Raw genomic sequence first — 16,754 nt, 5'->3', positions numbered from 1 at the left:
CCTTTTGATACCGTAGGTATAAGTGAATTCCCCCCCCCCCCTTAGAGGGAGTGTGAGCCGTATGGCTAAATCTGGATAATAATAATAAGTGCAGTAAATGGTAAAACACCGATCAAACTGAGGGAACGAGAAATATGCATAAACCATCTTACTAAGGACAAAAAAATGCGCACCTGTATGGGTAAACCTCTGCAAGGGCGACATCCCAATAAGGTCAGTCAAGACCATGTCGACAATATAGCGTCGAACTATTGGCTGACATCAGGAAAGATGTTCCCTGAAACAGAAGAATCACTACTGGCCATTCAGGATCAGGTTATACCAACCAAAAATTACCTGAAATATATCGTCAAATATAGGTCCAAAATGACAAATGCCGATATGGATGTCAAGCTCAGGAAACGATCCAACATCTTACCGGGGGCTGTCAAGCATTTGCTGCAACTTAATACAAAGAACGACATGACTCAGTAGAAAAGATCATTCATCAAGAGATAGCTATCAAACTGGAACTTCTTCCAACAAACCATCTTCCATATTATGAATACGTTCCTGAGAGTATACTTGAGAATGAAAACTACAAGCTATACTGGGACCGCACTGTGCTCACAGACCAAACAGTGGCACATAATAGACCAGATCTCATACTAGTTAATATACGAGTACTAAAGAGACAAACAACATTAATTGATGTGGCGATACCCAACAATAATAATCTTCGTGTTAACTAGAACGAAAAAATCGCCAAGCACAGGGATTGGGAAATTCAAATACAAAGACAGTGGAGAATGGAAAGTATCCAGACAATACCTATTATTCTCTCTACTTCTGGAGTCATTTCAAAGAACCTCCGAGAAAACATAAAAAGCTAGATCTGAATGAACATCTCTACAAGACCATGCAGAAAGCTGTACTACTCTCAACGTCCAGATGTGTACGAAAATTTTTGGGAGATACTCTAGCATGCCAAGTCACCTAGGGCTCGATAACACGGAAAGAGTCCCACCAGAGCTCAATCCTTTTGATACCGTAGGTATCTGGGATGAGTGAATTTTCCCCTTAGAGGGAGTGTGAGCCGTATGGCTAAATCATGTATAATAATAATAATAATAAATGTCTTTATCTTAATCTTAATATTAATCTTATCTTCTGTCTGTCTTAACTAGGTGCGCTGTTACAACTTATGAATACTGAAGTCCTACCCAATTATATCGTGGAAGCTCATACATTAGAATATTTGCATATGCTGATTTACTATGCAGCAATAGCAATTACTAATGTTATGGGCATTAAGATCAGAACACGACGGGGTACTAATATCGAAAGGACAGATAACAGAGTTGCACCTTGGGAAAAACGGCTGCTAATTAAAATTGAAGAATTACGTAGGGACATTGGTCAAATCACGGAATATGTTCGAGGAACAACAAGTAGAAAACTAATCAGAAGAGCTGAAGAAATAATGATAACCGCTGCAGGACACTCACAATATAATCCAGAAAACAACACAGGACAACAGTGCCTGGATACATTAAAACCAAAACTTTCCGTTTACTCAGGCCGACTAAGGAGATACAACATTAGTAACAAAAGAAAATCCGACAATATGCTTTTTGAGAATGCCGAGAAAGCCTTCTATCGGAAAATCAATTCTACTGCGGAAAGTGCCAATAATTCGTACCCAAGCCAAGAAGAAATCCATGAGTTTTGGGGAAATCAACTTTCCACACCAGCTGCTCTTAATACCAATGTTGGATGGATCAAAGATACGGCGCACAACTGCCAACACTACGTTACTGCTCCCTACGAACCCTTTACTACAGAAGTAGTTTCAAATATTATCAAAGAGCTTCATAACTGGAAATCTCCTGGACCAGAAGGCATTCAGAACTTCTGGCTTAAGAAGTTCTGGAGTATTCTTGAGTGCTTAGCAGTATTAATTAATCACAATATTTCTTATCCGCAGGAAATACCATCTTTCCTAATGCAGGTAACAACTTATTTAATACCAGAAGATCAAAATAACACAAAAAATCCAACCAAGTATCGCCCAATTACTTGTCTTCCAACTCTGTATAAATTGGTCACATCCTGTGTAGCCCGGCGTACCTATCAACACTGTGCTATAAACAATATCATAGATCCTCAACAAAAAGGGTGCGCAAAGGGTTCCATGGGCTGCAAAGAACAACTTATCATCGGCTCTGTAATTTCTAACCAAGCATATAGCAAAAAAAGGAATCTCTTTACTGCTTTTATCGACTACAACAAAGCGTTTGATTCAGTGCCGCATGAATGGCTTATAGATATATTTAAAATATATAAAGTCGATGATAACATAGTGACCTTTTTAAAACATAGAATGTCAGATTGGAAGACAAAAATTCACCTCCAAATACCTGGTGAAAACAATATCCAAAATGAAAATATTGCAATCAACCGGGGCCTATTTCAAGGAGACTCGCTGAGCCCACTGTAGTTTTGTCTAACGATGAACCCCCTATCCCAGCTACTGAACCCAACTGACAGGTTTGTTGAACACTACTGTTGTGGCAAAGCTTAATCATCTATTGTATATGGATGATTTAAAACTATTGCCTTCCAGTCGAAGCCACCTGGATCAGATGCTAAAAACAGTGGAAAATTTCTCTAATGACATTAGTATGCACTTAGGCCTTGACAAGTGCCGTGTCTTAAACATAAGCAAAGGAAAGGTTTAGCCCGGCGGATTCGATATGCAAAACGGCTAGAACATCGAGGCCATGGGTAAAAATGATATGTATAAATACCTCGGAATAAAACAAGCGCGGAAGATTGACCATAAGCAAATGAAGACTGAGATAACTACTTAGTTTATACGAAGGGTAAAACAGCTACTTCGTTCAAGAGTTAATAGAGTTTTTAATCTGTTGCAATATCACATTCATCAATGGATCATTTGTGACCTTAAAATAATCTACTTTCTCCTTGGACAGCAACGTGGATATACAAAGCATTCCAACTTTTTGTATATGTGGGATAGCAGACCTCGTCAGACACATTGAGTATAGTCGAATTGGCTGCCAAAATCTGATCTAAAATCTAGTTATCCAAACATTGTATATTAACTACTTATTGACAAAACAAATATTATATGTCAATATTTGCCAATTGAAGGAGACTGTTTCAAGTATCTCATTTCTGTATTTCCTAACTAGTTAATTGAAAAAATAAAAGCTGGTGTTTTTGATAGTCCACAATTTCGGCAGCTTGAAAGAGGAATATTTCACCTAAACAATTCTAGAAACTAAAAAAAATGCTTGGTTGGCTTTAAAAACATGAATTTCCATTCATGGAAATATACGAAAACAGAAGTACACTGAAATTGTCTAGCAACTCTTGGAGTGGGTTGGAGTGGCTGTTCCACTGTATCATCAATAAATGTAAGAACAAGACGAGACTTAGACAGTCTTGGTCTTGGTCTTGCGCTAATACACCTGGTCTTGGTCTTGATTTTGGCATTGGGCTCCCGGTCTTGTTCTTGGTCTTGGTTTTGCAGCAAGAGTCTTGCAAGTCTCGCAGTTACCCATTAGCCTATTGCTATTTATTAAACGTTACTTTAGATCTTAGAACAACGTAACAGAGTAAGTACATTTCAAGCTTGAATTAACATAGCCATAATAAAGACCAACCAATTAATAAATGTCTAAACAACTGACACTGGGTGGGGTTTGAACCCACGATCTAAGCGATATGAGCTGTCACTAAAGGTGCCTGTCATACTATTCATATGCATAAAGATACAGCCAAGTTATTGAAGGAAAAAGTTAACTTGGGAAAGAATCACTACAAGACCAATGCAACTAGTCATTAGATGTAAAGGTTAACAACTGGAAACTATATTTATCAACAAAATTAAATTATAATCAATTTTAAAAGCTGTTTACGATCTAAACACTAATAATAATATATAAATAAAGTCAACATAACATAATTTACATGTCGTCAAATAGAAGGCATAATTGAATTGGAAAATTATTGCATGTTTGCGGAAAATTGTGGATCATAAATGCGTAAGCCTTGTACATACTATATAAAAATATTTAAAAATGACTGTAAGATTTTAGTAATAAGTGTTCATGTAGAATATTGCATTTTACTTTATTTCTAAATGTGTTTCTTTTGTTTCAGGTTACATGACACCAAAATGAATCTATTTCAGTTTGCTATTTTCTTAGGATACTTTAGTATTGGATACTGCTACACAAGTAAGTATATTGAATGTGCACTAGTAATTAATAATGTTATTATCATTCAATATATAACTTATTGCAACATCTAAATTAATAATAATAAGTTAACTAATTTACTAATGTTATGGGCATTAAGATCAGGAACTAATATCGGAAGGTAGCAAAACAGAATTGCACCCTGGGAAAAACGACTGCTGAGGAAAATTGAATTATTGCGCAGAGATATTAGGCAAATTACGGAATACATCCAAGAAGTGAGAAGTCGAAAAGTAATTAAAAAAACTAAAAAAATAATTGTAAACACTTACAATACGAAGATACTCACAACATGATCCAGAAAACAACACAGCTCAACACTGCCTCGACACATTAAAACAAAAACTCTCCGTTTATTCTGGTCGCCTAAGGAGGTACAAAGTTAGTAACAACCGGAAATGTGACAATATACTTTTTGAACATACAGAGAAGGCAGAGAAGGAAACTGAATTCCACTGTAGCAAATGTAAATAAACCTTACCCAAGCCAAGAAGAATTTCATGAGTTTTGGGGAAACCAACTTTTGACACCAGCTACTCATAACAACAATGCTGGATGGATTGAAGACACGACGAACAATTTTCAACACTACAGTAATATTCCTTATAAACCTTTCACCACTTCATAACTGGAAACCTCCTGAACTAGACTGAGTTCAAAACTTCTGGCCAAAGAAGTTTTGGAGTGTTCATGAGCTTTTAACAGTATTAATTAATCATATTATTTTTAATTCATAGGAAATACCATCATTTCCTCCTGAAGGAACCACTTATTTAAAACCGAAGAATCAAAATAACATCCAAGATCCAGCCAAGTACCGCCCAATTACTTGTCTTCCAACTTTGTACAAATTGGTCACATCATGTGTAGCCGACGGATCTACCAACACTGTGCTCTAAACGATATCATAGAGCCTCAATGGAAAGGATGCTGCGCTAAAGGCTCCATGGGTTGCAAAGAACAACTTATTATCGACTCAGTCATTTCTAACCAGGCATATACCAAAAAAAGGATCCTTTTTACTGCCTTTATTGACTACAAGAAGGCCTTTGATTCAATGCTGCATGAATGGCTTATAGATATATTGAAAATCGATAATACGATAATCTCGTGACTTTTTTGCAGTATATAATGGCAGAGTGGAAGACTAAAATTCACCTTCAAATACTTACCTGCTGAGACCAATATCAAAATTGAAGATATCACAATTAACCGAAACCTTTCCAGGAGGGCTCGTTGAGTCCACTTTGATTCTACCTTGCGATGAACCTACTATCTCAACTGCTTAACTCCACTGACTCAGGATTTAGCATCAAAAATAACAATACTGTTGTGGTGAAGCTTAATCATCTGTTGTATATGGGTGATTTGAAATTACTGGTTTTCACTTGAAATAACCTACATCAGATGCTAAAAACTGTAGAAACGTTCTCAAATGATATCATTATCCATTTTGGACTACACAAGTGCCGTAAACTAAATATAGTCAGAGGGAATGTTTATCCCGGAGGTTTCGATATGCAAGATGGCCAAAACATCAAAGCAATGGGTGAAAATGATATGTACAAATATCTCGGAGTAAAGCAAGGGCGGAGAATTGACCATAAACAAATGAAAACCGAACTAACTTTGGTTCGTACGAAGAGTACGACAACTAAATCGGTCGTACCTTAACAGTAACAATTTGTTTAAGGCATTAGATACGTACGCCTGCTCTGCGCTGAGCTACTTATTTGGTATTATAAAGTGGTCAAAAACGGATATAGAGAGTCTTCAGCGGAAAGTAAGAACACTTCTCACAAAAGCGCAAAAACACCATCCACGCATTGCAGTAGAGAGTGTTTAGTTCTAGTTTAGAGAGAGTAGATTAAACTGAGGGAACAATAAATGCGTATAAACCACCTGACTAAACAAGAAAAAATGCGCGCCTGGATGAGTAAACCTCTGCATGGGCGACATCTCATTGAAATCAGCCAAGAATATGTCGACAATACAGCGTCGAACTATTGGTTGACATCAGGAAACATGTTTCCTAAGACTGAGGGTTTCCTACTTGCCATTCAGGATCAGGTTATTCCAACTAAAAATTACCTGAAATATATTGTTAAAGATCTTCAAGATCAAAATGACAAATGCCGATATCGACGCCAAGCCCAAAAAACCATCCAATATCTTACTGAGGGCTACCAGGCGTTTGTCAGTACTGATTATAAAGAGCGTCATGACTCAGTAGCACAGATATCCACCAAAAACTAGCTGACAAACTGGGACTTTTCCAAGCCGACCATCTTCCTTATTATCAGTACGTCCCTGGCAGAATGCTTGAACATGACAACTACAAGCTATACTGGGGCCGCACTATGCTCACAGACCAACCAGTGGCACATAATAGACCGGATCTGATACTAGTTAAGAAACTTACTAGGCAAACAACACTTATTGATGTGGCGATACCCAACACCAATAATTTGCGTGTTAAATACAACGAAAAAAAAACGCCGAGTACAGAGATCTACAAAAACAAATCAGGAGACAGTGGAGAACGTAAAGTACCCAGACAGTACCTATTATTCTATCTATTACTGGTGTTATTTCAAAAAACCTCCTAGAGAAAATAAGACAGCTGGATCTAAATGAACATCTCTAAAAGGCCATGCAGAAAGCTGTAATCCTCGCGGCGTCCAGATGTGTACGAAAATTTTTGGGAAATACTCCAACATACCAAGTCACCTAGGGCTCGATAACACGGAAAGAGTCCCACCTGAGCTCAAGCCTTTTGATACCGTAGGTGTCTGGGATGAGTGAATTTTTATCTTCGAGAGAGTGTGAGCCGTATGACTAAATCTGGAGAAGTTGACTTTGGAATTCGTACGCACATTTTACTATAACACGATTTTCTGAATACCTTCACTTGAGTACTCTAATAAAACACTGATGAGTATTTATCAACGCATGTTCAGACAAGTCTAAATAAGGTATTCATGCTGTACACCTAATACTGGTTGTCTATTTTAGTATACTTTTAGTGTATTAAACGATACATTTACAACTCAACTGGTTCCGTATGGTGACTGTATTCCAATATTACCATCCGATTCTGATAATTTTGTTTATTAAAATGCAGAGATCTTCTTCGGTTGCAGCACTTTTTAAATTCAAATTCTTCATCATTGAAACTATTATCCGTGTCCATGTTTTTGGTGACACAAAAATACTTTTCTTTGATCCAAAAATTTGATTTCTGCAGCATTTCATATTACTATTACTTTTAATATCACTTTCACCATCTTCGGCTAAACAATCATCGTCGGATGCAAGGATGGTATGTAGTCTCATAAATTATTATTTTTCCCAGTTATTTGTAGGGTTTGTTATTTATTAGTCCTCCCTATATCCTTAAGCTTTATTGACATTGGTGTGTTTTTATAAACACCATAAACTGTCTGTTTTGTGTTAAAAACTAAACCGTTTTTTAAAAAGAAGTTTTAAATGATTACATGCTGAATACGTTTTTTTGTTATTTGGATAAAATACATTGTCTTCCTGAACATTTTGTCCTTGGCTAAAAGGGATGGCCTAAGACAGTCTATTAGCCACAGGATTCATTTTTATTCTTACACATATAGGTACATATTTGGTGCTTATCAGGTTAAATATCGATTTTAGCTTCTTAATTATATATTACTTAATTATATATTGCATCTAAAACGCGTTTATTATGACTTGATAACAGGGAACCAAGGTTGAGAGGGAGAGGAGTGTTGTATTCTATGAGTGTTGTAGTCTAGAGATATCCGTATCATTTTTTTACACTCCAGAAATATGTGGTTAATATCACCAATGGACATGTTGACACAGTCACATAACAGGGAGTTTAGTATGCCTAATTTATGAAGGTGCGCCAGAAAACGGCCATGATTCAATGATAAGCGTGTTACTGTTGAAGTATATCTTTTTATATAATCAAAAGTTATGTCCGATATTATATTTGGAAGCTGTGGGTAAAGCAGTAAATAAAGATTTTTTGATGTCTTCCTAAAATTATTGTAAGATTCTGACCATCTGACTTATGATCTTTAGGTTAGTAGATAAGTCGGTATAAGAAAAAATTTCTACAAATTTATCTGATTTACAAGATTCTTTTCTTCACAATCCACCCTTTTATTACCTATAATACCGCTGTGACCTTTTACCCATATGAGAAAACATTTTGTCCTTATATTGCAGTTTTCTATACTTTATAGACATGTACAAAAAATGACATTGTCAATGTCAGAGTATATCACAAGTGTTTACAAAAATTCGGATGCAAAAATAATTGAAATGGCTCAATTTAATTCAAACAGTTACATTAATTACAATTATCCAACAAACGTCCTGTCGGTTAAGCAAACCTATTATGTCGTTTTGTTCCCAAAATATGCAAATTTGCAACCCACATCCAACACTTTAACAAGTTCAATTTATCAAGTTAAACAAAACGTTCCAACGTAGGTCAAGTTAATGTTTATGTTTTATGACTGAGCGACCTTCACCTTCACAACGAGATCTGGTATTTTATAAACAAGACATCGCCAAATTTGGTAATATATTTTACTCGGAAAGTGGTTCCATTATGTGATTTTATCATACAGTGTATAAGCATTATTAAAGAATACTTGTAATTTTACTTTATTGCTTACTTAGCATAATTATACTTCGTTTTGGAAATTACAACGTTATGTTATACATCTGTGAGGAAGAATTTCAAAATTATTTGAAATTTTCTTGATTTAAATGTGGAAGCAGTGGCGCACCCAGGATTTGTCTTAGGGGGGGGTTTTGAAATTTTTTTAAGCTACCTCCATTTTGAGTCCCTAAAATTTGGGTTTTAGTTTAATTTAAAGTACTAAAGATAGCAGTGCCAAAGATTAAGGTATCTATTATCCTGCCTACCAACTAAAACCACCCTCTCTTACTTGTGCGCTGTTGACGGTCGCACGTACCATACCCCGAAAGGGGGGTGGCCACTGTTAGGCTGAAGGCATTTTTGGAACACTCCCTTCTCATATCTAGATCTTACCTATTGTTCTGAAGCTATTTTATCGTGTCATTTTAAAATAATTACTATTTTAATGGGAATAAGCCACAATTGAAGGTTAAAAAAGGTTATTAACGTTTGACATTAATCCAACTTGTAAATACAATACATTTTGAAGTCGGCTATCGCCGTATTCCCGTTCTCCTCCGCCAATCTTCCCGGTCCAAGGCATGCTTCTCCTCGAAACCTCTCGATTCCATCGCTCTTCTAATTCCTTCATTCCATGAGCGTCGAGGTCTACCTCTTTATTTTCCTCCAGTGGGCTTCCGTTTGTGAGGTTTTTGAAGCCAACGTTCGTCAGACATTCTCAATAGATGTCCAAACCATTTTTAACGTCTTCTTTCTATTCTGTCAATGACCGTTTCTGTAGCATTCATGTTATTTCTTATAAATTCGTTGGTCTTCCTTTCCTGCCTTGATGTTCTAGCACTTCTTCTCAAATAATCCATTTTAACTGCCAGCAATCTTCTCTTCAGGTCTGCATTAATTGTCTCTACTTCAGAGCCATAACAAAGAATTGATTCAACCATGGTTTCCCTATTCTTTTTTTGTTCCTTTTGGAAATGTTGTGATCCCACCATAAGGAGTTCAGACATCCTACAATTTTACGTCCCTGATTAATTCGTGTTTAATTTCGGTTTCTTCCAAGCCGTTCTTAGCAATGAGTGGACCTAAATATTTAAATTTTTCCACTTGTTTGATTTCCACGTCCTTGTCTATCAACACTTCAAACCTTGCATCTAAATTGATAACTAAGTAAATATTCTGTTTTATCTTTTTTAAAAATTCTCTATAGACGCTTTATCATAAGAATCTTGAGCTAGGATGACTTGGTCATCCGCAAAGTTCAGGGAGAACAGTACGTCATTTCCTGTGGGGATTCCCATTCCCTGGCAGTGATTTTTCCAATTTTGGAGGGCTGCCACAATATATAAATTAAACAGTAAGGTTGACATACTGCATCCTTATTTTAGTCCTTTAGTTACTTTTATTGGCTCTGATAGTTTATAGTTCTCAGAATAGAACTCGCACGGAAAAACTTTATTAACTGGCGTTCTGTATTATGCAGTAGTTGACCACACGTCTAAGAGTATTGAAGTGCTACGTCTGGTCCACTTTGTTCTATGGATGTGAAACCTGGACAACAAAAATAAAAAATCTTAACAAATTAGAAGCGTTTCAGTTATGGTGTTACCGTCGCATGCTCAGAATCCCGTGGACAGCACACATATCTAACGAACGCGTGCTAGAGACCGTGCACAAAGAGCGAGAATTGATCAACATCATCAAAATGAGAAAGGTCCAATACTTCGGTCATATAATGAGAGGACCTAAATATCGCTTACACCGGTTAATCATTCAGGGCAAAATCGAAGGAAAACGTTGGGTCGGAAGAAAACAACTGTCCTGGCTGCGTAACATTAGACAATGGACAGGTCGAACGGTCGAGGAACTGTTTCATCTAGCTGCCGACCGAGAATCATTTCATCAGCTTGTCAATATGACGATAGCCAACGCTTAAATACAAGCACGGCACACAAAGAAGAAGAAGATAGTCTATATCCGATGTTTAGGTAAGTAGTGTTATCCCCGTATACTTCTGTGATTATTCCTAAAAGGTATGGACTAATGTCGAGTTGTTGTTAAGCTTGCCACAATTTAGGTCTTGGAACTGTATTTTACGCCTTTTCTACGTCGATGAAGGCTAGATGTACTTCGGTACCAACCGCTATTCTTTTTTCTATTAATTGTTGGAGTAAAAACAAGTTATCAGTGCAAGATCAAAGATCAAAGATTCAAACGTCATTAAACTTATTTTAACTTTCAATTGCGACTTATTTCCATTAAAATAGTAATTAGACCTTATCTATGTCGTTAGCCCGGTTGGTGTTTATCTTCTTCTTCTTTCTTTTTAATGACTGCTCGGATGTAATTGTGAACACTATTCCATCCCTCCGTATTTCCCGTCATCTTCACGATCATCTCTCTTACAGTCACAGGGTTCATACCTATTTCTTTATACATTCTGTTTCTCTCCACTGTACATCTATTACACTCCAGCATTGTGTGAGTAACAATGTCGGAATATTCGCAGTATAGGCATTTATCTGTATCTGTCTTTATGAACCTATGAAGATACGCCCTAAAACAGACAATCTACCCAGTCCCTTAGGCTCGGGATCAGCATCTTTGTCCACTGAGCAACATATTCCTTGTTGTTCCACTGTTCTTGCCATCTTTCCATTGATCTTTTCCTTTCTTCTTTTTTTTATAGCTGTTGTCAAATGCTTTCTTCTCCCATAGAGATGTCTCTTTTCTACTGCTAACAGATGAAGAGGAACACAACCACTGATAGTCCACAAGGCCGCCGCAGATACAGTTCTGTAGACGCATGCTACTCGCAACAGACTCGTTCTGTCTGCTTTTTCATAAGCCTAATATTAGGTATCTATATCTAAATATAATGAAAAATATTATTAATTATTGTGTATTTATACAATAATTATTGTGTTCTACATATTTAAAGTGGTAATTTAATTATTCAATCAGCGTTTTGGATTTATTGTATTGTGTGTGAAAGACACGTTACATTTTCCTACTATTCTTTATATATTGTTTACTTTATATACCCTCGGGGGGGTTTAACCCCCAACCCCCCCCCTGGGTGCGCCACAGTGTGGAAGTAAGCTTAATAATATTGAATAATTTGCTGAATTTTAATAAGATTCAGTTTGTATAATAGATTTATTAAAATCATTGAAACATTTGTTAAAAATAACCGTGTTATCAACAAGTTTAAAACAGAGTATAACAAGAACCAATACCTCGAAATAAATTATTTGATTAGCTAAGTCTTTTTCTTCTTTAGGTACCGTCTCTAATGAAGGTTGGCAATGTTGTTTTTTTTTTAACATTCTATAAGTATTTCGTCCTTGACTTTCTCAAAGGCCTTTTCATAATCTATAATCTCTTTTTGTTGATCGCGACATTTTTGCATGGCCGTATTTAACATAAGGCCTAGTAGACCCTGGCCTAGGGCGGCAAATATTAAGAGATGGCAAGTTTTCAAACATTAATCTAAAAATCCATAAATGTAAAATATCAACAGATGCTCCCAATTTGACAGTTAAAATGGATTTAGTGACTGGAAAAATCGTTTCAGTCTCCACGCGCTTACAAATTACCAATCCCTGAATTTTTTTAAGGTCCTTCAAGAATTATATGTGATCACTAGAATATAATAGACCAGCATTTCTGTGTCTGATTGACCTAAAGAAAGCGTTTAACAGCTAAATATTATAAAAGCTATCGAAAACATCTACCAATACAACAAAATGGAAGTCAGAATAGATGGACAACTTACAGAAGCTTTAGAAATAGGCAGGAAAATAAGACAAGGGGACTTATTGAGACCCATGCTCTTTAATTTAATCATGGATGAAATTATCATAAGCGTTAACAAAAGAAGAGAATACAGAATGGGAAACAAAGAAATAAAAATACTCTGTTCGCAGACGATGCAATATTGATAGCCCAAGATGAAGATAGTCGGCAAAGATTGGTCCACAGATTTAACATAAGAGCAAATGAATTTAATATGAAAATCTCATCTTAAAAAACCAAAACAGTTGTAGTCAGCAAAGAACCAACCAGATGTAAAATAGAAATTGATGGCATCAGTATTGAACAAGTAATGGAAATAAAATACCTGGGAATTACACTGTCTAACTATGGAGACCTGGACGAAGAAGTGAGAGATCAAGTACAAAAAGCAAATAGGCTGGAAGGATGTCTTAATAACACTATAGAGCGAAACAGACACATTTATACTGAGATAAAGTCAAGAATTTATAAGGCCAGTGTAAGACCAATAGTGACATATGCATCAGAAACAAGACCCGACACAGACACAACGCAAAGTCTACTGGAAACGGCAGAGATGAGAGTACTGAGAAGAATTACAGGAAATACGCTAAAAGATCGAAAGAGAAGGGAAGACATTAGAAGAAAATGTAATGTACAGTGTATAAATGAATGGACACAAAATAGAAAAAAATAATAAAATAACCACATAAGCAGAATGGAGGAGACCCGTGTTGTCAAAATAGCAAGAGATAAGTCACCAATCCGCAGAAGTATCGGAGGACCGCACAAAAGATGGAGTGACAACCTTCCATAGAGGTATTAATCCGCCAATGAACAAGCATAATTGCTTAGAGAAAGAAGAAAAAAAGGAAGAATTGTATGTGTTTTTTACCAGCTCAACAAAAAGATAGGAAAGTTTGATATCCGAGATCGATAACAGAAAAATATTATAAAAAGCTATCAACTACTTGGTGGTTGTCCAGGGACGTTGCTAACTTCCATGAAAATGACTGTACCAAAACAACAACCACAAAATGCGAAGCTGTAGAAATTCTTAAAAAGTTCTGAGAAGATTTGAGATAGCTGTTGGAGCACAATTTTAGATCGCCTTAATAAAGTATCCAAAAAATACAGTCTCAAATGACACCGTCATTACGTGAATAATTTGCGAGACGGTATTTTGAACCATATATTCATAACAATTATGTTCTTCAATGAACTGAAGTAATATGTCGCCCCTTTCATTCCGTAGTCTTATTCCATTTTCACCAATGATGTTTTCAATTTTACCTTTTTCCATTTTCCATTGAGATATCCCATTATTATTATGTTTTTTCGCTGCTGCATTAAGAGCGTAGGCGCAAAATTTCGGGCCAATGCTTTTTAAATGCATTCATTTTTTTGGAATCCTAAAAAAACTAATAAGTTTTTTGAAAAATTTAAACGCAGAATAAAAGAATACATTATTACTGAGGGTCAAAAGCCCCTGAAAACTTCTATAATGTTTATTTTAATAAGTTACAGGGGTGAAAAAAAAAGAGAAAATTTAGTGTGATTTTTAATTTTAAATATCTCATTCAAAAAACTTGTTTATTCTAAGGGACTTTCGGCCCACGGTAATAATGTAATCTTTCATTCTGCGTTTAAATTTTTCAAAAATATTTGTTAGTTTTCTGAGGATTCGAAAAAAATGATTGCATTTAAAAAGCATTGGCCCGAAATTTTGCGCCTACGCTCTTAAGTCATGAATATCTCTATAGAACTGTTCAATCAGATTTTTCGGATTTTTCAGCTAGACCCTTAGATTACGGTTCCAATGGAATAATGTAAGCCCACGTATCGCGAAAACATTATTTTATACTATTTAACCAGAATATATGCAAACAATTAATTTTTTTATCTTTTGTAGAATATGGAAGATCGTGTAAAGACATAGGATGTCCCAGTTCTCAAGAATGTGTCATGGCCACAGATCCATGTAGTTATTATCATAGACAAGGGGAATGCGGTTCGTAAGTATAAACTACTCCTCTCTTGTCCTTAATGTTTTGGCTACAATATGCTTATTTTCTCACAGGAGTCTTCTATTCAACTGCTTCCTTAATTTGCGTAGCATTTAATTGTGTTGCAAATAAATAATACTGTTCAGAAGAATACAGTTCTTTATGAGAGATATTACGAGAGGCTTTCTTTGATATGGGCCAAAGTAGCACTTTGTTTTATACTTACAATCGGTAGTTTATTATTGATATTGAATATTTCCTTTCCTTTGAATACTATGAACGTAACCATTAAAAACTACGAGACTTAATCTTTCCTTACCATTTTGCATTACAATCCTTATAAAGTCCGATCCTCTGCACTATCCCCTTCCAATTCTCACAGTGTTTTTTTTCCTAATCTACCACCCCTCTTGCGTTAAGCTGCTGAATAAGTGATAGGTGAGCCAGTCATTGTAATTTGTATATTAATCAAGCCCTTATGATAAAAGCCCCAATATTGGACTCCCCATATACCACACTGAGCTTTGTAATGGTGCGTATATGCTATTATTCTTGTAATCTTACTGCCACGTAGAATTTTTTTAAAACTTTTCTTTCCAATATCGATACAATTATTTCATCCTGTCTGGTCGTTACGTTTCACAGCCCATGAGTACCATGTACCATAAAATCTACTATGTTCTCTCATTATTAAATTAACTTTTATCATTTTTACAGCTATCCCACATGCCAAAGAGTTTCAAGTGGTCCCAGGACTTGCGCTACGTACGTTTGTCCGCCTACCAAAGTATGCAAAATGGACGGAGATACACCAAAATGTGTTGATGATGTGGGCAAAGGTAATATGTTACTTTTTAGTTTTAGTTTGGTTTTTTTCTTTATTTCTTCATTCCTTCGATGACAAGGCTCACAAACTCAAGTCGCAGAATTAAATGGTGTGGGGTGTATTAAGCGAATTTTCATTGAAACGTTAAAGGAAAGAAAAATGATGAAAGGAAGTGAATTCAATGAATTAAGTGAGGCAGTGTACTCATGGTTTCGTCATACTAGAGAAAAAGGAACCTCAATTTGAGGCCCATACTGTACATATTTGGTAGCAAATGTGGGTTGGCTTGATCTACAGAAAAATTGATACGGGGTCAGACAACTTACTGTTTGTGGCGAAAAATTTTCAAGTACATGACCATTCTTTTACTCTTTAAAGAAAGACTTAAAAGAAATAGTGAAGGTTTGACAGGAGATCAGATTTACAATTGCGATAAAACAGGGTTGAATTTTAGACTCTTGCCAGACAAAAGCCTTGTTTAGGAGCATGAAAAGTCTTCTCTATTGTACAAGAGCAGCAAAAAACGTATTTTTACTTCAGACCCATCTAGGTCTGCAGTAATACAACAGGGGAGGATAAGCTTAAACTAATGAAGTGAGTAATGAATGAAGTAATCTAAAGAGTGGTTCTACGATTAGTTTTTACCTGCAGTTGAAGACGTATAAAATCAATTTTTACCTTAGACAATGCCTATTTACATCCAGACATAGACAAATTACTCGATGGTGATATAAAAACCATGTTTCTGTTCCCCAACGTGACTGAACTGTACCAGACTATGTGCCAGGGGTTCTAGCCGCTTTAAGGGTCCTTTTTAGAGAAGAGGTACCTCCGCAAACTGTTTTCATATATTTTTGGTACCCGTAGAAGATCTTAAGAACTTAAAAAATAGCCATAAAAGTGTGACAGGTAGCTCTTTTAAACAGCAGACTCAGTAAAACACAGGTTTAAATTAAATAAAAATATATTCGAAATAAATAAACAACTAAATATAGTTATATACTAGGTATTATATACCATAAAAGTTAACAACGTCAATCCTGGCGATGACGGCATCCACGGCAGTACGACTCACTGTTTAATATCTGCGAAAAATAAAATACAATTAATGATATAAAATCTAAGCAGCAATTATGCTGTGTTAATACACTAACACACAGGACACAGACAGTAGTGAACTGGTCAAAGAAATAAAAATCAAGCGGGCCCAT

General features: G+C 35.9%; 1 protein-coding gene across 5 annotated transcripts in view; it reads left to right on the top strand.

Moving 5' to 3' along the window:
* The window catches only part of LOC140436415 (uncharacterized), a 63,254-nt gene that overhangs the window by 21,587 nt on the left and 24,913 nt on the right, over positions 1–16,754 (top strand). For all 5 annotated transcript variants that reach the window (XR_011950280.1, XR_011950279.1, XM_072525231.1 and 2 more), the window contains exons 2-4: positions 4,171–4,247; positions 14,624–14,726; positions 15,435–15,556. Coding sequence is in view for 3 of the 5 variants with exons in the window: in XM_072525231.1 (XP_072381332.1) it covers positions 4,187–4,247; positions 14,624–14,726; positions 15,435–15,556 (286 nt within the window). In the remaining 2 variants the exon portion in view is untranslated. The remainder of the gene's footprint in view (positions 1–4,170; positions 4,248–14,623; positions 14,727–15,434; positions 15,557–16,754) is intronic.

The sequence above is a fragment of the Diabrotica undecimpunctata genome, chromosome 3 (genome assembly GCF_040954645.1).
Source record: "Diabrotica undecimpunctata isolate CICGRU chromosome 3, icDiaUnde3, whole genome shotgun sequence".
NCBI lineage: Eukaryota > Metazoa > Arthropoda > Insecta > Coleoptera > Chrysomelidae > Diabrotica > Diabrotica undecimpunctata.
This window is presented reverse-complemented; position numbering and strand designations above follow the sequence as displayed.